Source organism: Psittacula echo (genome assembly GCF_963264785.1).
Source record: "Psittacula echo genome assembly, chromosome: 10".
NCBI classification, from domain to species: Eukaryota; Metazoa; Chordata; class Aves; order Psittaciformes; family Psittacidae; genus Psittacula; species Psittacula echo.
In genome coordinates, this window is record NC_137741.1 from 21,491,842 (window position 1) to 21,514,223 (window position 22,382).

Here is a 22,382-nt window from a genome sequence, read left to right on the forward strand (position 1 = left end):
TGCTGCCCACCTTTAATACACAGCACATCCACAGAGAGGAAAACGTGGAGACAGCTCTGCACTGGTGGCAAGTCACAGCAGACAGCCCTTGTCTCGGGTAACTGAAGCTCCCAGACACACTAACCCAGACCTCGTGCACCAAAGGAAATCAAGAGTCCTTTCTTCTGGGCCTGGATGAACAGGGGTAGGATTAAACAGGAGAAATGAACACGTTTAAGTGCAACAATCACGCTGGGAACACTGCAGAAACCCCTGCTGTGCACCAAAAATGGTACCGAGTTATTTACATTAAAGCCACAACCTCACCCTTGGCTTCACCCAACCATGGCCAAGAGGAGTTTTCATGGAGCAAAACGTATCATCAAGCTACTAAAAATATCAGGGAATTTACCAGAATAGCTTCCTAAATGCCTTGTTAAAAGGTACGTGGATCCTTCCCAGTGGCCCGTTTTAGTCAAATAAGCCACAGAGAACTTGTATCAAAAGATTTATTGAAATTCATCAATGACAAACAGACATAAAACTCAAAAGTTTGGCTCTTCTGGGAAAAAAAAAAACCAACCAACCAAAAGAAAAATAAACCAAAACTGTTGCAAATGTATTTATACAGATGAAATATTGACTAGGAAATAACAAGTCACTTCTAAAGCTATTTTAAAGAGGGATATGAAAGTAAAACTGTACATTCACTAGGCATTTTCAGTCATTTTACTGACTTCCACTAGGTAAGAAAATACAACTTTGTATTAGTATCTCGTGCTTGAGTGTATGAAAAGAAACCTCCTACCCTACATGCTTGAACTGCCTCCTGGCTTTAGGTTTGTAAAAAGTCTCCAAGTATATAGCACAAGTGGAAGTAGTTTCTCATCACTTCAAATCGACTAGGTGTTATATATTACAGACCAAAATAGTACACACCTTATTGAAAAGGGTTGAAACATTTTGTTTTATTACAATTGTCAGATTCATTTCACTAGTAACTCAGGGATTAGGAACACTTTTTATATATATTTATATATATATTTAAATGCCTGCCATTTTCAGTGTCTTGGCTATACCCTAGCCAAAGGAAAAAGAACACCCCCCCTAAATAAACAGAAAGGAAAACACAACACACAGGGCAGGGAGGAAGAGGAGGGATTGCAAATTCACCCCAAAACCAGAGCCAAAGGAACACCCCCAAACCCCCCCCCCCCGAAAAAAAACCCAATCAAACCCCAACAAAACCCATTTGGTCACTATTTACAAACAGCAAAAGAAAAGGTACCTACAAAAGCAGGGAAAGCGTTTGCTGAAAATGGCAGTCATTGACGGACAGGCAACAAAGAAATCACTTGATCCAGATGCCATTCTCACCCCCGTTGCTGTGGGGGGATGATGCTGGGCCTCAATCTGCAGCATCCCCCAAAAATATGCTTCCCATGTATTGAGTGACTGGCAGCGGTGGCAAAATCCCAACGAACCAACGCTATTCCAAATAGGTATATTTGGGGTTCTCATCCACTGATCTTCCACTTACTTTTTTCCTCTTTTCAGGATCTCGAAACTATCCACTCCGATAATAAGAAACAAATTACCACTTGGTTTATACTTACTATTGCAGTTACCGGGACTAAGAGAGGGACAAAAAGAAAAGGGTTTCAAATGAAGAGGAGGAGGAGTGGCAGTAAAAATAGTATTTTATTCCCTTCCCCACCCAGTCTGCTGCTCCCTCTCGTTCCCACAGCAACATTACAATCAGAAAATAAAAAGGGGGAAAAAAAAAGGGGGGTGGGAAAATAAAGGTTGGGGGTGTGGGAAGGGGAAATACAGGGTAAAAACAGTCAAATCACAATAGGAAATTGTCAAAATAGGTTATTCAGTTTAGTCATCTTCATCCCCTTCGTCTTCAGGTTCTCGTTTTCTCTTCTGTCCCCGTTCTTCATCTAGAAAACAAAACACAACTGGAGTTCGATGAGGGCTCCCTCACGCTGCTGAGGAATTGAGCAAGTTCAACAGGCTCCTGCTGGGGCAGCTCCCTGGCTCTCAGAGAGCACGAGCACAGAAAAGGGGAATTCACTTTCTAAACCGGTATTTTTATCTCTAGTAAAAACTGCTGTCATACCGGGCTCTTCTTCGTCTTCATCGTCATCTACCTCCCCATCGTTGTAGCCTTCTTCATCCTCCTGCATTTGGGGAGAAAAAGAAGGATTAAAAAAGTTGGGTTTGGTGCGAGTCCTTTCCCGATCTGGCAATATCCAACAGCATTTTGCAACAGAGAGAAAGTCCTTGAAGTATCATAACCTGAAACGAAACAAAGGGCAGACCCTTCCCATGCACTTCCAGATGTTTCAGTGCAGAAAATCTGAGGCGACCCTCATAGCTGCCTCTAGCTTCAAATCTGCAGCAAGAAAATGGTTTTATAAGTATATATATGCTCCTATGTAGCTGCAAACTTTGTTCTGACGTCCTGAGTTTGATGACTGGTCTGTAGGAGAAGGTACGTGTTCTCAGGGAGAGAGCTAGAACCAGGCATCTCCAGAGCCTGAGGAGCTGCTGTTGGTTTTGAGAAGAGGCTTTCAACCATTTCAGAGTGGCACTCAAGTAGCTAAGGCTGTTTGGCTGATGGACAGGTAATACAACCATCTACAGTCAAATTTCAGCTCCATCCCAATGGTTGTGCTAACAGCAAAGTCTCCGCAGACTGTGACACGCTCAGCACACCTTAGAAACAAAAGCTGGACCACACAAAGGATTTAAGCATCCTGAAGGATCCCAAGGTACGTGCCCAAGAAGGAACCTTGCTCTGAGAGCCTAGGGTCAGTAACTCATGTACTACTCTCTTGTCTGTAACCCCAGCCTTCAAAGGCCCCACAAACCAGACCTGCAGATGTTCCTGAGGGTATTTTTGACATCAGCTCAATAAACAGGATGATTTCATGTCAATGGTCACTAGATGGCAGCTGGCTCATAGACAGGCACGCCTCAAAGCCACCCCCACAGCCATGCTTCTCGAGTTAAAAAGCAAACACAGTCTTCGAGTAGTGAAAGCCTCCAATATTTGGTCCATTTCTTACTCAACTATTCCCAGTTAGAGCATACTCACTCCACGCCCATTATTAACTGCATAAATCCTTACCTCCTCTTCTCCACTCACGTCCTCCTCTTCTCCTTCCTCCTCTTCCTCCTCGTCTTCTTCGTCTTCTACTACCTGAGCGTCATCGTCATACTCCTCTTCTATAGTCAACCAAGATCAATCACTCAGACATTTAAAGTTTACATTTTCCTCCCCAACACTGCCACCTGAGATCTGACCTCCTATCGACACAGGGAGCAAATTGAAAGCACTGCTCAAGGGCAGTACAGAATTAAAGCAGCTCTCCAGCTGCTAGACAGAGCTAAACGTGGTCCTGGGCCTCTTTAGCCTAGTGACAGGGTAGTGTGGCAGCTGTACCCACAGTCTGAGCTGCTTTAGGGCTCTCAGGGCCCTGACAGTAAGTGACGGCACCTCAGGACTGCTTCTGCTTCAGCTGCTCCTGTTCCCACCTCTAACACGCACTTCTGAGCCTGTGGGACTCTTACAGCTCTTCATCTGTAAGTGCCCATCTGCTCCCACCAGGGGTAAGGCAGAACTTTACAAGCCAACCATGCACTGGGAGCCCTCCCCAAGGGACACCCCTCGCCTTTATACCACCAGAGCGACACAAACGGGTCACTCAACATCCGTCGTCCGAGTTTGCAATCTCTTTACAAGAGGAAAGACATTACGCCAAAACAACAAACCAGAAAGTGTTTTCCAAGCTGCAGGAATGGTGTTTTGGAGGTTTTTCATGCATCTGAATGCAGGCCCAGACTTGTGCTCTGATGAGAGCCTGTGCCTGCTGAAGGCAGCCTCTGCCAGGCGCTGCTGCAGCGCCCGCTGCTCTCACCAGAGCCCACACTCAGCACTCGAGGGGAAAGTGCAAGTCCAGCTATTCTGCTTTTGCTGTGCAGCTGGGTTTGAAGAGTCTAGCAAATTCCCCAAACCCAGCCAGAAACTCATCCGACCGGTACATGGTGCCTCCGAGGGCAGTCTGCAGGGAGCTGCAGTGGCACCTGCACCACACTGGGGCCCACCGTGTGTTTTCCAACACTACAAAGTTGCTCCTTCGTTAGTGCCTTTCAGAGAGCTGCCCCAGGCAGACTGCAATATGTACACTCTCCTCTCTTCTGCCTCATCTCAAGCAGCTCATTTTGCCCCCACAGAGCAGCTCCAGACTCCTACTAATGCCTTGGCTCCTTCACTGAATTCCTTGACTCAGCCCTTATTCCCATGCCTTGTCTGCTTCTCCACCCCACCCCTCTCCATCAGGCTCTACACAACTGCTTGCACTTCCCTAAACGTATTGTTCCTGGAAAACTGCAGCGTATGCACACCATCCTTTCCTACCCATTTCTGCTTTATGCCTTCATCCCCTGGAGTTTACTGTTCCCTGAACTCTTTCAGTGTCTTACTCCTCCTCCTGAGCCCTTTCTTCTATCACCCTTTCACTAAAGATAAGACTGAGTAGCTCCTTCAGGCCCTGCCCATCTCCCTTCCCCCTGTTCCTTCAGAGGACACTGGGATGCTTCCATCAGTTGGAAGGAGCTGCTGAAAACACCCTTCTCCTGCCAGCAAGTCAGAACTAGAAGCAAAACATACCACAGGCAGTGTATCAATCTTTCAACTTACATACACCGAGTAGCACAAATCCACATACCGTCTTCATCTTCCTCCTCGTCATCTAAGCCCTCCACGTAGCCCTCTGCATCAGAGTCCGGTGCTTCTTTGTCATCCCGATCTTTCACTAGAGATAAGACTGAGAAAGTAGCTCTTTCAGGCCCTGCCCATCTCCTTTCCCCTCGTTCCTTCAGAGGACACTGAGGTACTTCTCCTTTACATCAGTCAGGAAGGAGCTGCTGAGAACACCCTTTTCTTGCCAACAAGTCAGAGCTGGAAGCAAAATGTACTAGGCAGCATATCGATCTTTTAACTTACGTACACTAAGTAGCACAATTCACATACCATCTTCATCTTCCTCCTCGTCATCTAAGCCCTCCACGTAGCCCTCTGCGTCAGAGTCCGGTGCCTCTTTGTCATCCCGGTCGTAGCCATCGAGGTATGTGAGTTGTGGGAGGAGCTTGAACACGTTTTCTCTGTAATCGTTCAAGTTGGTTACCTCGCAATTGAAAAGATCTAGACTCTTCAGGTTTTCTAGCTTCTTCTGCAAAGAAAGAGAAGTCTCAAGTTCAGGGCTATAAAAACTAATGGAACAGTGGTCAGAGTTCATGTGCTCAAGAGCTTCCCACGATAAAAAGGTCATTTGGGGTTCTGTCTGCTAAGCTGGCATGGAACAGAAATGTGCAAAGCCTGACCAGTGCTGTTTCAGTATCTGAGAGTGTAAAATGCTCTCTCTCAAGTTTAGTATCTCACAAGTAGAAGACTGATGTTTGGAAACATCACTGGGGTTCTCCAAGCACAGGGCTTGGAGCGATCTGCTCTAGTGGGAGGTGTCCCTGCCCATGGCAGGGGGTTGGAACTGGGTGGGCTTTAAGGTCTCTTTCAACCCAAACCAGTCTGGGATTCTAGAGAAATTGAATAGGAGTAGGAGATGGTCTGCACTGCCCACAGCACTCTGAAGTATTAACAATAAAAGCACAAGCAGTTGAGAATGTGTATCGGATCTTATGAAATATCTCCCTTCTGGAGTTTAGTGTGTAGAGCAACAGTGACATCAAGAAAACAATAAGCCTGAAACTGGGAGCAGCAACAATCCTTTCTCTCATCTGTTTGCTACACGACTTTAACAGCTCTGTTCTCCCCTTCTGCTGTGGGAAAGGAGATCCAAGATGATAACTGCTCCTTGAGACATTTTAAAAGGAAGCATTTGGGAAATAAGCATGAAGCAAACCTCTTCATTTCTAGAGAGCAAAGGGCACACAAACCACAAACTCAAAAACAGCACCACCAGAACTGACACTTGGGTGCTTTTTGGAACTTTGCGTCAATTGGAATGAACTGCAACCTGGCAAACCTGATCTCAGCACTTGAAATAAGAAGTATAATGACCGTGAGCACAAGAGGTAATGGAAACCAGCAGCAACCTCTGCCCAGCTGCAGCAAGCAAGCCCAGTAGGCACACGGGCTGCAGCTGGTCCCCCCCATCACATGCTGCACCCCTGGGTGAAAGCAGTGGCTGGTATTTCAGACCCAGCGCTCTAGGGAGAACACACCAAGCTCAAGCAGAGCACGTGGAGATAGCCCCACAGCCCACCCCAGCATGGAAAGCCGTGGTGATTCCCACAGCACCCGTGGGCACAGCCCAGCCCCGGCAGCCACTAGAGGGAAGCAGCCGCTCGCTGCCGGCACAGCCCCAGGGCAGGGTGAAGGGAGAGCCCCGGGGCAGGCTGAGCCCACAGCAACCTGGCCTGAAAGATAAGCACCAAAGACACCCCACCACAAGTTTCTGCAGGCTTTCCAAACCCATAATGCCTCTACTCATCACAAAATGGGGTTTATTCCACCCTGTATCACATCAACTTACCAGAGGTTCTATTGTACCGAGATCTTTTATTTTGTTGCCGCTTAGATTTAGATGTGTGAGGTTCGGACACTTTTCTGCCAACACTTCCAGTCCTCCTGAGATTCTGTTGTCACTTAACTCGAGCTGAAAGGCACAGAAACATCTTGAGTTTTTAGTGCAAACACGGATCACAAAGCAGTGTGGTCAGCTACATCACTTTTTACACGAGCAACACCTTTACAGATGCGGTACAGTGCAAAGAGGGAGGGATATGACACAGGACATTGTATTTACCTTCTTAAGTTTGTTTAACTTTGGTAAGTTTGCAACTGAGGTTAAGCCTACGTTGATTGTACTTAAGAATTCCAGCTCTTCAAACTCATCTGTAAGGCCTTCGATTTTGCCTTCGTACGACCTGCAGTTGTCAAGAACAAGTTCTTTAACCTGCAAAGACAACACCACAAACAACACATAAGACGTTCTGTCCTGCATGGAAGATAAAGATTTCACTCACAAGCAAAGAACGACACAGATGAGGTAAAACTGAAAGGAATTCTGGTTTAGCAGTGTTTCAGGAACACAGGTATTTGGCTTTGCTTCAGCTGCCTCCCTTTCTTGTTCTATCACAGTTCAAACCCATTCAGCCCGGCTTACCCCATGTGGTGGTTAGAAGCAGCACTGTCTCTGGTGACTGCAAGCAATGAGCATTCTAAGGAACATGAAACCAATCTATTTATTTCTAAGCTCACCTACAACTTTGACACTCTGTACAACTGGTCCTATTACAACCTATCAGCAGTTGTTAAAATAGCTTCTTTCTTGGTGTAAAAAACTACTTGAGCTTTTCAAGCGTGGAGAGATCACTGTGCGCTCACACACTCTCAAAACCTGAAGCTGGTACTGGTGATCCTAAACCAGGTCCTGCTGGAGTCAGACCTCAAGCCCTCCTGTTAGGGCAGCTTAATGAGGGTACTTCAGGGGAAGATCTTCACAGAAGCAAGTCCCTTCTTGGGGAACTACAAGGGGTGTGTCAGCTGGTGCTGGCAGGGAGGTGCAGAGAGCATCCTTCTGCTGCAGCACTGCACCCCTTATCTCCCTCACCCTGCTGCGGTGGGGAGGCTCAAAGGGAGAGGTGAAGATAATGCCCCCATGGGGCTGAGCAGCAGAGGAGCTGCCTGACAGCCAAAGCTGACAGCCCCAGCAAGTAAACACTGGGTTTTGTTGTTTTTAAACAGAGCACCGCTCTTCTTGCAGGTGTGATCTTCAACGGACACAGAACAACAGCATCAATGCAAAAGAGCCCCTAAATACACCCCACCCTGAATAAAACTGCTCTTTTTCACCCTAAGCTAGGTCAGACTATGGGATTCAAGTCCCTTAGTTGCTAACGTGAGTCTCTGGGGAAGCTCTGTCGCTGAGGGCTGTGACTCCACAGGAAGGGCTCACCCATATGGGGAACACCCATAGACTGGTTTGTGTTGGAAGGGACCTTAAAGCTCATCCAGCTCCAGCCCCTGCCACGGGCAGGGACCCCTTCCACTGGAGCAGCTTGCTCCAAGCCCCTGTGTCCAACCTGGCCTTGAGCACTGCCAAGGACGGGGCAGCCACAGCTTCTCTGAGCACCCTGTGCCAGCGCCTCAGCACCCTCACAGGGAAGAGCCGTCTAATGTCTAATCTGTACTCCCCTCTTCTAGTTTCTGTGCTTTTTCTGACTTCTCCCCCAGGAAAACCCACCCTTCCGTGTGTATTACAGACCCCATCCCATGCACAAAGTCTGTTTACAGGACTGGAAAGGAGGGAATGCTGCTTCACACTGGGGACGGGATAAAAGGAAGTCCGCAGGAGCGGCGTATGCAGAACCATGAAGCAACTCTTCAGTTCACACCATGGACAGTTAATATGCAAATATTTAATTTTCTTAATTTTTTTATGAGTGTAATCCCGCTGCACAGAGAAGAATCCTGTGTAGTTTTATAGCTCCAAATAACATCCCTAGGTTTCTAATTAAATCCCAGCACTGAAGTCAATAGGGAAGGGAGCCCAAAGCAACACGAGAGCACAAGTGATTCATTGAGAGTAGGAGGATCGGCGTTAGACAGGAAATACATTTTCCAAGACTCCACAATTTTCCTAGAAGAATCCTGATAGGGAATGACTACACAATAGTCTTCCAGAAGAATTTTCGGCTGGTTAGAAGGAATCAAAGATCAAGTCAAATGCTCCTGATCCTGCTTACATCTGTTCCAGTGAGGGAGAGAAAGAAAACCCAAACAAACTGTAATAAAGCCTTCTTGCTTTGGAATGTAGACAGCAGGAAAGCCATTCTCAAGGCAAACACACGTATCCCCTGCCTGTAACAGTATTTAAGTATCAGGATCCTCCAGCGAGATCAGTGTGGGGACAAACAGTTTGCTCAGTCATCTGCTACACACACACTGAGCTCCCGCCAGAAAAGAAGTTAAATAGAAGCAGCTCCACCCCAAACTGAGCCCATCCGGCTGCTTTCCCCGCTATCTGTGTCCCTCCTCACCAGCACAGCACAGTCCTGCCTGCCCCGTTATCATCCCTGCCCAGCGAGGCGGCTCATCCGAGCACCCATCTACAGACATGGAGCATGGAGGGCAAAGGAGCTTGTGCTGCAGGAGAGGCTCTCTGCAGAAAGGGCCTGGTCTCCATATGGGAAGCTACTGCTTGTGCAGAGCACAAGGTCTTTTTTTGCCTCGTCCTCTCCGCAAAGGAAGTTTGCAAGAGCACACGTAGGAAGATGAAGCAAGGCGGGAGGGAGTTCAGGGAGGGACAATGCTCACAGCTGCAGCAGCCAGCACAGTGTGGAGTCAGCGCTGGCTCTGAGCTATACAGCAGACCAAAGGCACGGAGTGAAGCACCACCTAAACCTCACACTGAGAGAGTAAGTGCATCTGCTCGTACCCCAGGAGGTGCGGCATCCATCCCTTCATCCTCCCCAAGAATGGAGGACAGGCAAAGGGGGAGCCGGACAAAGCTCCCTCAGGGGTAGAGATTTGAGGGGGAGCTGGAAAAAGCCATGGATGCATAAGAAAAACCCTTTAATTTGCTTCTACTTTTAGTTTGGTTTTTAAGGCTTTACAGAAAATTTGATACAGAGCTGCCATGTTCTCTTCACTGTGCCCAGTACCCAGATACTGGGCAATGACACAGCCAGAACGACTCCATGGGGAAACTATAATGGAATAAATCTGGCCAGGTTTGCAAGCGGTAGAATTGAAGAGCTTGTTTAGGAAGGAGCAGAGCACAGGCTCCCATTGCTCCACACCTTCAGCCATAGCAACGTAATTTCAGTGCTGATGTGGTTGGAGATGTATTAACACACTGAACTGCTTCTGAATGAATGTGACTGCACAAAGTTAAACTAACATCAAAATTAAGATGGCTTTAACTTCTAGATTTAAGAATCCCATAGAAAATACATGTGCAAAAGGAGGATGAACAGAGCTTGGGGGACTTCTCCCCACTCACTGCCACGTGCACGCTCACTGCTGCGCCAAACCCAATTCTCCTGCACACAGCACAAGCAATACGAACCACACCAGCTTATACAGTTGTTGTAAGTATTAAAATGACCCACAACCTCTCAGCCTGCAAGTCTCCTGCACCCTGCTTTCCTTCCCTTCCACTCTGACCTGCCTTCTCCTCCTTAAAGGCTTGCTGGTTTGCAGCTATCTGGAGAGGCAGTGTTGTTGCCCCCCTTATTAACAGGGCACCTTTCCAACAGGCTGGCTGCTGCACAGAGGTCTCTTCTCCAGCCTTAGCCCCCTTGTGAGGATGCTGGGCCTCATCCAGGCATACTACAGCCCTGACAGTTAGTGAACACATAACTGCGTCAGTATACAGAGAGGGAGAAGTGGAAAGGTGACCTTAGTAAAGCTACATTCCATCTAAACCAGCTCACTACCACAGAAGTACGACAGAAGGACTAAAATCCTATTCCTTGTTTGTTTTTCAGAAGTCTTTGTAATCTTAAGGAAAATTACAGCTCCTGAATCACTCTCCAAACATCTACTGAGCTTCCCTGAAAACACACAGTAAGACTACAGTTTTTACATCTCTTTTCTCATCTTCTGTCACCAAAACAGAGAACAAACTTTTGCCTGATGCAAGCAGCCTGGGTGAGCACCCTTTGAGTCTTCTTGTATACCTGAAGGAGACGAGCAAGTCTCTGCTGGTCTGAACCAATTCAGTTGTATCACACCGCAGCCTCTAATACTACAGACACGTAGATGAGTAGTCAGAATTAGGGAGGACAATCAGAACACATGTGGAGTCTCTAGAGAAGCTAACGGAATAAGTGTCCTCAGCTAATCTGTGTTTAACTGCATCAAAGACAAGATACAACTTCATTACCCTTATCACTACCTATACCACAACACATAAGCAAATCGAAGCACTAACTGGAGCAAGTACTAATGTAAGTGCTAGTACAGGCAAGCCACATAACCCATGCTTATCTTCCCCAAAAACTGCTGTTTAGTGAGGAACACTGGAGGAGCAATACACCACAGGCAACGTACTACTGCAAACAACACCTCAATACTCACCTAAACAGCCATGAAGGCACAAGCACATGAACATCTAGCAGGAAACCTATGATGCAGGTGGCCAGGTTGGTTCCTATAGCACATACCCATGTCTTCAACAGCACTTGTGATAAGGCACCATCAGGTGCTGGGGTAGGGATTGTTCAGCTTCAGCTGCTGAGTGTTCCTCGCCCAGCCTGCCCTCTGCCTGGTCCTCTGCACCCCTGGGGTGGCCCAAGGCTCGGCTGCCCCTGTGCCACCCTCGACTCGGTGGGTGCCATCTGCCAGAACAGGTGCTTCCTGGTTGCCTCCTGCTCTTGCTCGAGCGTTGCTCTGTGGTTTGCTGGTATCAGTCCTGCTTTCAGCAGCCACACGTAAGCAAGGAGGTTGCTGCTTCTCCAACACACTCTCCAGATCATGTGCCCTGGACCTGTTCTCCTGTGGTCATCCCTGGTTCTATTTCCGATGGTCCCAGACACTTTCAGCACATGACATCACTTCTCTCCTGCACACACTGCACAATTACTGTGGATTACAGCATCCCGGGTATCTCTTCACGACCTCCACGACATCACACTCTACATTACTGCCTCCTTGATAACCAGGGACTCTTATCCACTTCCTAGTATGGTTACTGCGCTAAGCTGCGTTCCCAAATGCATATATGACATCCTTAATATAGCCATGGGGTCTACTGAGAGACTCCAACCTATGCCTAGGGTAAGGACAACCAACCATGGGTAAGCAACCACTGGATTTCCTAGGATTCATCACTGGTGACATCTGGGTCTCACTCGCTGTGCACAGTACCTGGCAGACCTGCCCCTGCCTCCCTGAAGAGACCGTACTCTCCAGTTAGCAACACAAGCACAATCACTACAGCATAATTCCACACAGACACTATAAAGCCACACATTTTACCGCCTTAACCTTAAATCTGCATTTCCAACCTAGCAGGTAAAAAGGCGAAGTCTCTCCTTCAGAAAGCCTCCAACCCACAGGCAGGGAGATCCATGACCTTGGTACTAAGTTCCCAAATCCCAGTCTGTAACTGAAGGCTTAACAAGGTGACAGAAGGACATGGTCGTGAATATGATTTTAAAAGATAAAAGGAAAATTTACAAGTACAAATACCATTCGGCAGGCTTTAAAAGCAGGAACAGCAAAGGCTGCAACATCTCATTTTCAGCACAATGGACCAGATGCTTTTGAAGTGCATGTTGCATATGGTACCCCAAGGACAGGAATATCCTGCTATGTGGCATTCTTACTGAAAAAAGCAGGTAAAGATGAGGGTGTTAACTCTTGTCTTGCACAGCTCCCAACCAAATGATCCAGAGGAGCACTGGTAGGAGTCCTTCAGACCTCTTAATCCAGTGGAAACCTCACTTAGAAGAGGGCAGAGCTGTGGAAAGGAGGGAGGGAAGAGCAAGGGAAGCCTGTTGTGGAAAGTGGAAGCGAAGTCCAAATGACTTTGGAAAGCAGAAACAGCTTTATTCTCCCCCAGATGCAAAACACTTCTTCAAGACATTTGGTCTCTGTCTTTGGCGGTTCTGCGGTCTCAAAAGCCTGCACAGTCCATGCAAAGCCTTGCACTGCTCCACAGGAAAGAATGACCATTGCTGCCTACTGCAACCAGGCTGCCAAGAGTTGTGTGAGTTCTTGTACCGTACTCTAGATCTGTACTCATGCACATTTGGGGATCCCTGAGCAGAAATGGATCTCCTCAGGTTTCTATGCCACTCTGTGTGCTCAGGCACGTTTTAAGAGAAGCCAGCCCTCCAGTCACAATGTTCTTATTTGCTGGGGAATGCACGGGTTTGACAAAACTCAAGATAACAGCCCAAGTCTTGCAGGAGCCCATCACTCATGCTTAGCTCCACAGTGATGGTAAGGATACGATGTTCTCCACCCTCATGCTACAAGCTTCCCCTGATGTTACTACTGCAGGAGATACAGAAGGCCAACAAATGCTTGACAAACCCTACTTCACACCTTGGGCTAACAAAGCTGCTCTGAAGGCTCAAAGACACAATGCAACTTCTGCTCTAAGACGACCAAGAGAACATAATCAACTTGAAGAACTGAACTTTTATGTAGTTTTAAATAGACAGCACCATATGCCATTTGCCACCTGCATTCAAGACTGATCTCTAGCTACGTTAGAGCCTCCTGTGATACAAACACAGGGCAGAGGTCCAGCTCCTGGTGGAAAGCAGCACAGAACAACCCCTTGTCCAAATCAGAGCAGCTACTGGGCTGCTGCACATCAACTAAGACCCACCTTAGGAGCTGTTCAGCCTTCTTCTACCCCTGGCATGCTGCCTGCAGGCAGGCAGGAACAGAGGCACATGCCGTGGCAGCCACTGCACTGGCTTCATGCCATGGGGGACTCCTCTTCCATGGAGCAGTCCCCAGCTGCTCCTCCTGGGCAGCTCAGTGGAGATGCTCCGGAATGAGGATCTGCCCACAGAGACAAGTGAATTTAATAGGGAAGGCAAAATTCCAATAGAGTTGACATCCTCTTCCTCCCCTGAGATGCACAAGTAAAAACCAAACCAGAATAAAGTCAGGCAAGTTTTTTTCCTCACCAAACCAGTATGTGATTTGGGATTTTAAGTCCTTTCTAGGCTTTATTGCAAGTATCCGAGATTTCACTTACAGCACGCCTTAACCTAGATAGCTAAGGACATCTATTTAGCACAGGCTCTGGTCATCACTCCATTGAGCAAAGAATCTGCCAATCTTGGGGCAGGGAGAAACATTGAGCAAAAAAAAGCCATGTAACACAAACCACTTCCCTGGAGGTACAGGCAAGATACGGAGCAGCCAGAGCACTTGAGAACTGCATTAGCAGGGGCAGTGACTGACAGCTGGGGAGGACTGGATGAGATTAGCAAGTCTACCTTGTAATTGTGAGCACTGCTCCATTACCACCATCATGGATACCATGCCCAAGCGTCGCTGAATGCCAGACGCCTGTCAGGACTTCAAAGCAGTTCAGGCTTCAGTTTATGAGAATTCCCCCCAGGCTGAAGTTTATAGGATTTTCCCCACACTGGAACAAAGGTGTCCTTTCCATCAGCACACTGGCCTCTCTGATACTGAGCAATTCACAAGTGCTGAACACAACAGCTTCCAGCACAGCCTGGGTCAACAGCGACCTGCTCCAGTTCCAGCCCTTTTGCCTATTTTATACCACTTCAACCAAGCTGGAACTCCCAAATTCTTGCAACAAGGTCATGTGAAACTACTACTGGACCTCAGAATTCACCTAGGGTTGCTCAAAATGACACAATCCCAAACTTTCGTATTAGAATTCCTGTTCTGCATCTCCTTCTTGGAAACTCCCACCAATACCTCTGAACACTTCAGCAGAGGGGTTTAAAGCCCAAAATTAAACTTCCAGCATTGTACTGATACAGTTTTGGTGCCTCTCATATTTTTCACTCGAACACCACTACGCACAGATCCTGTTACTGCTGTCCCTGAACTATAATGCCATGGTTCTCCTACAGGTTTACTCTCTGTCTATATCCCAGCAAGAGCTTTGTATTTAATTTAGTTGATCCATCAATCACATGATAAAGGAACTCAGATTTACCCCACGGTGCAATAAAGGACTTGCGTGAAAACATTTGCTTAGGGACTGCGATGCAGTGACAACAGGGGCATGTCTGCAGACATCTGTCACAGTTTGGGCTCCAGCAGCTTGTTAAATCACTGTACCCAAGTTCAAAGTGATGCAGTAAAGTACCAGTTTAAAGCCACCTTTTAAAGTCCCCTCAGGCTGGGCTCCCTCTGTGTTCGCTCCCACAAGGATGAGCGCGGTTGGTGTCCTCTTTCTGCTGGGCACAGCATGTGTATGGTGGGCTCTGCATCACCCCTACCACGGCAAAGAGAAAGGAGCAGGGGAGGAGAGACGGGAAATTGGTTGGTTGGTTGGTTTGACTGCTGTTATGTGCCATTTATTTATTTATTTAAGTCAAACCTGCTCTGTGTTCAGAGGCAGCTTAAGGGCTGCTTGCAGAGCTCAGAAAAAATCTGGCTCAGCACCAATATATTTATTTTTTACTCTCCTCTTAATATTTTACATAGCAGAGCTATAAACCCTGAGAGCACTACATATGGCTCCGACTCATTTTACGTGCCTTTGCTCTGTTCAATGAGAAACTAAAGGTCCAAGTGAAACACATGAGTGGCAGAGGGGTGAAGAGGCTTGGCAGTTCTGGCTACATCTTTTATCTAATTACGAGGCATCTCCAGCACTCAAAAACTTCCAGAAAGACAAAGGCAGATTATTCTTCCTCAAAAAAGGCATCCTCCCAACCAAGAAACCCCGTGAGTCACACAAATACACTTTCACACATTTACAAGGGTCAGTATAGCCATATGCATAAGCAACACAGTAATTAACGAATTGAGAACACGCTAAAGTGACAGGGAAAGCTGTTTCATTCAAAAGCATGTAGCTACTTTTCAGGTTTGTTTTACTGTTAGCAGCATAACTCTGTAAAAACTCCAAATATTTCTGGTTTAAATATCTGATTAAATGGCTTGATCTTTGCATTAAGTGTTTTTTAATGTTCATGTTAATGTTACTTGCTTCTCTTTCCTTCAACTGCTATCATCTCGCTCTCCTCCTGGCTGGGGAGAGTGACTTAGCCTCGGTCCCTTCAGCTCCACGTCTCGCTATCTCTGTATTTGACAAAGAGTGTCTGATACCACATCCCAAGTGCTTTTCATTCACTGCCAGCTATTATTAAATAAACCAGAAGCAAAACATAAGATCCCACTGCACCTTTAATTCAGAAACTCTTCAGTTGGAAGCATTTAGCTGAGCCGCTGTTTGTTCGGTTGCACGTACTCCGAATTGCCCTCAGCAACAAAGAGACACGCATAAAAAAGGAACACTGCATTTAAATGAAGACTAATTTTAAGAGCTGCATATTTAATAGAGAAAGCAGTCTCTGAAGATGTCAGCTGCTGGAGGAATGCATTGGCAAGTCATACTTGCGAAAAGATAAGCTTTTCCTAGGGGTTTTTATGGCTTTGAAGGGAAAGTGTTCACTAGACCAAGGCAATGGACAAACGAGTGCTCACAGAGAGCACAACTTCTACACAGTCGTATAAAGGCAAACCACTGTGGCTTTTTTTCCCCTCATTGGAAGTATTTCAAAGGTCATGCTTACATACACAAGGGCTTCAGGACTGATTTTAGCAACATAGTAAAAAACTACAGACTATGTATTTACTAGCAGTTTTGTCGGAAGGATAGCAAGAGCAAGAGAGGAGACAGGAACAAACTATGCAGAACAAGTCCAGCAGTGTCACACAAATAGCCGAGAAGTGCCCATCATTCCAAAGCACAACAAAACCATCACTGCTCTCTATTCCCTCTTGAGACTTGCACCTCGCTGCACACACAGAGGGTTTGGTTCATGGAGCTGAGCTGTTTGTCAATCAGGACTGCTGAAAAGCTGTCACGCGTTCCGCCCGGCTCGGTGGGTGGTGAGGAGAGGACCTCCCTTCCTCCTTTCCTTTTCCTCCTTTCCTCCCTTCCTGTCACCCCAGGCGAATCCTGCTCCCTCCCAGGCACAGCACGGGAATTCCAGCAGTGCCGGGGACCCTGGTGTGCCAACCAGAACCACCCCCAAAACCCTTAAATCTTCCCTGACTTCTAATTCATTCAGAGAACATTCAAGATGTAGCACCCACGCCCCTTTCATAGGTCCAGTTCTTAATTTTCAGGCTTCTCCAACTGTACCTGTATCAGTAGGAGGATGGGGGGAGTAATCCATAGAATGAATGAAATGGGAAGAATCAGCCAACATCAGCCTCATGGGATGTAAAAATTTAAGAGAGCAGCCACCGACACTCATGCCATCATTCAGTGTACATTTAAAGATGCACCACTGACACAGATAAAAAGCTCTTTTAAATACAGCAATAAATAAAGATATTTTAAAAGTCCTAAATCCCTGCAAATGACTAATGGTACCTTGAAACACTCAGGAGTTTTTGGTGTACCTTTAGAGCAGAACAGTGGAAAGGTATATTCTATTTATTGATACAGAACACTCCAATCCTGCTGCAAGGGTGGATTACAACAGCTAGGCTTAACCCTGGAAGGTTTGTACTAAGAAGCTTTCTTTTTTCCCCTTGTTTCAACAACTTGCTTCACTTAGTGGGCAGGACAAAAACCCCTCTTTCTTCAGGAGATGTGTTTCTTGATGGACTACAACACAGTTACATCAGCCAAACCTGCTGTTTCTCTTCATGCACTTTTATCAAGCCAGATTCGGACACATACCTGAATCATACAGCAGATTCGGTAACTGTGACTTTACTTTACATAGTGCTGCTTAAAGGGGAATGCTCAAGAGATGAGGGTTAAATAAATAAAAATCTACCCTTGCTACTCTTGAGCAGCATCACAGAGAAATGGGAAAATGAGGCAATGACTTTTGGTCCCACTGGTTTTCAATTCTACGTTCACAGCTCCTTTAATATGCTTAAAACCTAGTCCAGGTTGAGAGAAAAGAATTTGCCTGGTCAGGCCAGCAGTCAGCTCTGAAACTGGTCTGAAGCTCAGTGAGGACAGCTCACACATCACCAGCCTCATATTGCAGGCTGCACTCCCTCCAAGACTAACATCCATCCATCCATCCGTCCATCTGGATACTCAGTACAGACACTTGCATCTGGAAACTCAGCGCTCTGAAAAGCAGCTATTACACAAACTTAGGAAGTTCCCAAAGGGGACAGCTACTTCTTGGGCCATCTCTACCCTGCTGGCAGCTCAATCAGCAAAGTGATGCAAGTCTGCAAAACCCCATGGTAATCCGCACACGCCGCAGAGGCTGTACGTGCTGATCTCATGCTATCCCAGACACAATCTATCCCACTTGGTTCAAATCTCTTCCCATTTTAAGGTTGCTCAGCCTGGGCAAAGTTAAAAAGTCTTTATCTGCACCCATACACAAGACCAGAGTATTTTCTAAATGCAGGTTTTGGAAGTGATCTGTGTCACTTTAAACTCTTTACAGCTCTCACAAGTATCACAACAAGGAACTCGCTTGAGGAAAAGAGCCTTTATTTATATTCTTCATTTGTATAGATACTCGCATCCTATTTCCCCTCAGTGTTAAAATCTACAGAAGCCCAGTGAGAAATCAGACTGACAAGTAAGTTTGAAAGTGCAACATAGCCAGAACTGTAGGAAACTCTCGCTGTTACCATCAGTATTTTATCACTGCCACAGTTTTGAGCTGATGAAGGACTAAATCCTCAGTCTAAATGCACCAGTGAGTTGCTGTAAACCAGAGAAGATGAGTGTGGGGCACAATGTCAAATGCCTATCTCTGTGTCCCAGGGTTAAGAGTCTTAGTCCTGAACCTGTTCCACAGTCTTTGCATTTTACTAATGAGTTTACAAAGGGGATGAACAAGAGTGGCCACAAATACACCCAGGTGAGCCCCCCCTCTGCAAGGTCAGAGGTTCCACCACTACAGACTGCTGGTTCTGGAGGAAACCCATGGGAAATAACTGTACCTGACCCATTTCCAGCAGGCAGTTCATTATCATAGAAAACCACATTGATAAGATAAGCAGAGTGACAAAATGACAAAGGCTGATGGCATATAAGGTTGAAATTTCTGGGCACAAAGTAGATGCACAGCCTCAACTCTGGCTGTACAACACACAGAAAAGCAGATTTCAAGCACCAAAACCCCAGAGCTCTCACCAACACTGAACTCATATAAAAATGGAGGGAGAATTTAAATACAATCCACTATAACCCACTTTAGGACACTTATATTAGTCAACACGTAACCTTTCAGGATGACTTAAGAGCTCAAAGCAGCTAGCTCAGCTGCACAGCACCACACATGAAGTGTATGAGGCAGATCAAGCTCAACAGACCAATCTAGGCTCAGAAGAACCACACCACCGTATCAACATCCTATTATCTGACTTTGATTTACAAAAAGTCATGATCCCGTATGCTCTGATAAGAAGCTATATAAGATGTACCACAAAACCTGAGCACATATAGGGCAGAACCCCCAAAACGAGTATATCCATGGTTATTTTCATTGAGATTTATTTACGTTGAGCTTAACAGTTTGAAAACAAGGATCCTACCTATCTATCTATCTATCTAAGCAGCAACCAGGGAAAATAATCCACAGAACCATCCCGTTCATGCCCACAGACTTCCTGCAATCCATGGGTAAATGACATCGGCATTAGGATCGCTTCTAACCCCCAGTTCCAAGTCTTTTAGCTAAAGCCTTCAGTGGGTTTAGCTGGATTTCATTTTAAGAGGTATTGTAAAGAAACAAGGCTTCAAACCGTGCACTTAATTCTCCCCGACACAGAAGCCTGTGCGCACATCTGTAATTAATGGCTCTAAACAGAACTATTCCCAATTGGCACCTTTATCCCCCTTCACATGAAACTAGAAAGCTTTGGCTAAGGGAGGAGATGACCTCGGGAGGAAGGATACCCGCGACTCGCTGACAGAGTTAAAGGCCAGCAGGTAAGAAGTGGCGACAGGTTCAATAAGCCTTATGTTACAATGAACTGCTGCCGATTCCCGAGCGACGGAGGGACAGAACCCCCACAGATCACAGCGCTCGCAACTTTCTACGGCCTAACACAGAGCAGAGCAAAACCCGAGCAAAACCCAAGCGTAATTTATACCTAGCCCACTTTGGATCAAGTCTTTAAGCCGCAGGTCTACGTTTAAAACGCTAAATAAGCCTCCAGCAGTAAGAGCGATGGAAAATCGACCGGAACTGAAGGGGAAAAAGACCAAAAATCATTAAAAATAATGATAATTAAAACCCAGGAGCTCCATAAGCAGAGACCTCCCTTCCCGCAGGGCCCTGCCCAGGAAGAAGGCGTTCTCCTCGCTCCCTGCCCGGGGGCACCTCACACCGTCGGGGCCCCGCTCCAGCCGCCGGGGCCCGGCCCTCACAGCATGGGGGGGGGGTGTCGGCCTTTACCTCCCCCCCCGCAGTCCCACAGCGGCACCCGCGGAATTAAGTCCAAATAATAATTAAAAATAATAATAATTAGAAATGACAACGGGGGGGGGGGGGGGGGGGAGGCGCCTTTTTTTACCCTCCTGGCTTGTCCCGCCGCGGCCGTCACAAGCCTCCTCCCGCCCCGCGCTCGGCGACAAAATGGCAGCCCCGGCGGCTGGCAGTCATGTCGGAGAGGGCGCCCGCCCGTCCGCAGCGCCGAAGGGGAGGCCCTCTCCGCCCATGTCGCACCTCCACACACCCGCGGGCGCAGCCACACCGGGCGGGCGGGAGGGAGGCGGCCGGGCACGGGTTCCCTCCACGGCTCCAAGACCCGCGCCCGGCCGTTCCCTCGCTGCGGCTGAGGAGGAGGAGGAGGAGGAAGAGGGAGGCGAGGGGGGGGGGAGGCAAAAAACATGGCGCCGCGTCCTACTTGCGGTGTGGCGCTGGCAGCGCGGGGCCAGCGGCGGCTCGGCGGGGCGGCCTCAGTGTGCCCCCCGCGCCCCAACAACGGGCCGGGGCTCAGCCTCAAGCCCCGCCGGGGACGGCGGCGTGTGCCGCGGCGGTGGCGGGAGCCCTCCTCCCCCTTCCTTCTCCCGTCCTCCTCCTCCTCCTCCTTCTCCTGGCCCAGGAGTTTTTAAACTTTAAAGCGCAGGGTACATCGGCCTGCCCGCCTTTGTCCCTCGGACACCGCGCTCGGCCACCGGCAACAGCGGGGCCGCGTCCCGCCGCCTCGCCTCCGCCCTGCCCCCAGAGAGGTACGTTCCCCCCTTCTTCCCCTTCCCGTTCCCCTTCCGCGGCGGGGCCCGGGGCGCACCTCGCCCTCCACGGCCATTATGCAAGGGCCTGGCGGCGGCGGCCCCGCTGCCCTGGCGACCCCGGTTCGAGCCCCGCCAGGCGGGTTGGGGGCCGCGCCTGCTCTGCTCTTCCCCCCCCCCCCCCTCCGCCAGCAGCTCCATCGCGGCGGGGTTTAATTATCATCATTAACATTGTGTTATTAATTTTTTTGTCCTGGCAAAGTTTTTCTCGCTCTCTCGTTTATTCCGCCAGACGCGGAACAACAACCTGAAGTCCGGCCCCAGGGGAAAGGGGGGGGAAACGGAGGAAAAGGGAAGAGAAGGGGGGGGGGGGAAGAGAAAAACACGCACACGCACACATCCAGCCTTTTTGTGCGTGTGTGGGGATGGAGGGGGTGGAGAGTGCGTGTATTTCGTGCCATAATTTATTATTATTATTATTAATTCAACGCTCGCGCTACCGGCGGCGATCCCCGATCGCTGCCCCCCTCCCCCCCTTCAGAAAAGACCAACCCAACCCCGCCGAGCACTGCCTTAAAAATTCTTTTCCTTTTATCTTCTCAGCATCTGGAGAGAGGGAAAAGAGGGAAGAGAGAGAGAAAGGGCGCGTTCATGAGGACTACAAAGTTACAAATATGGCTCCCCAGTCTCTCCTGCCTGATCACTGCAAAGAAACGAAGACGCACTTTAAACTAAACCGTTTCCAACTCGCTCGCAGCCCCCGCCGGCCTCTCCCTGCCCAGCACCCAGCACAAATATTTGCCAACTAAACACGAGAGAGAGGAGCCACCAACTTATTTTATTTAAACGCCCGGCAGACCTTCCCCCCCCCTCCTCCTCGGGCATCGCGCTCGGTTTAAGGGGAGGGGGGGTCAGGAGCAGCCGCTGCTCCCCAACATCCCTCCTTTAGACCTTAACGCGCTTGGGGCACCCCGAATCCGGGTGAGCCCCCCATCCCCTCCGCGCACAGGTAAGCACCTCAAGGGCAGCAGCGGTTTTCCCCCTCGAGGGGTTGGGATGCGCACCCCTTAGCAACAAAAATAAGATAATAAAAATAAACGCGGGATGGGTTTTTATTATTATCATGATTATTATTATTTTTTGCGTTGCTTACATCTGAGGGCGTCCTGTTCCGCAGCTCTAAGTGGATCCTTTTCTTCATGTCCATGTCCGCGGCTGGCGGTCCCCGGCTCCGCTCGCAGTGACACCGATGCAGACCCCCCCGACGCCGCGGTGAGGGACTTTGAGGGCTCACCCAGCTCCGCTCGGAATCCCGAGCCCCAGCACCGCGGCGAACACTAACCTGATAACTGCGGAGGCGGGCGCTCCCGGGGGCTCCGCGCTGATTGACACCGCCAGCAGCCAATCGCGGCGCCGCACCGCGAAGCCGGAGCCAATAGGGGTGGGCGAGGGGAGGTGGAAGCCAATAGGGGAGCGGTGAAAGCGGCCAGGGGGACAGCCCGGCTGGGAGCGGAGGAT

General features: G+C 48.4%; 1 protein-coding gene and 1 long non-coding RNA gene across 3 annotated transcripts; one reads left to right on the forward strand and one right to left on the reverse strand.

The window, feature by feature from the left end:
* Window positions 1-1,211: 1,211 nt before the first annotated feature.
* On the reverse strand, window positions 1,212-22,199 carry ANP32A (acidic nuclear phosphoprotein 32 family member A). 2 transcript variants are annotated; one of them, XM_080626690.1, is made up of 8 exons: window positions 22,018-22,199; window positions 6,816-6,965; window positions 6,543-6,665; window positions 5,024-5,222; window positions 4,719-4,817; window positions 3,119-3,216; window positions 2,105-2,165; window positions 1,212-1,925 (listed from the first exon to the last, which is right to left on the reverse strand). In XM_080626690.1, exons 1-8 carry the CDS (start codon window positions 22,069-22,071, stop codon window positions 1,864-1,866), a joined length of 846 nt encoding a protein of 281 aa, XP_080482816.1. In that variant the 5' UTR covers window positions 22,072-22,199; the 3' UTR covers window positions 1,212-1,863. The 2 variants fall into 2 exon arrangements, with proteins under 2 accessions (XP_080482816.1, XP_080482815.1); XM_080626689.1 differs by lacking the exon at window positions 22,018-22,199 and adding an exon at window positions 20,207-20,528.
* On the forward strand, window positions 20,726-22,139 carry LOC308225642. The gene is made up of 3 exons (XR_013957768.1): window positions 20,726-20,864; window positions 21,468-21,873; window positions 22,042-22,139. It is a non-coding gene; the product is annotated as an uncharacterized lncRNA (long non-coding RNA).
* Window positions 22,200-22,382: the final 183 nt, after the last annotated feature.

Bases quoted from the DNA above. Each gene is read 5' to 3' on its own strand.
- ANP32A (XM_080626689.1), bottom strand. From the start codon at position 20,524: ATGTTTTTTGCCTCCCCCCCCCCTCGCCTCCCTCTTCCTCCTCCTCCT. The intron at 5,223-6,542 runs GTAAGTTGATGT...CTTTCTTTGCAG, and splicing joins TCGGTACAATAGAACCTCTG to AAGAAGCTAGAAAACCTGAA. The intron at 3,217-4,718 runs GTATGTGGATTT...GGTTGACTATAG, and splicing joins CGAGGAGGAAGATGAAGACG to AAGAGGAGTATGACGATGAC.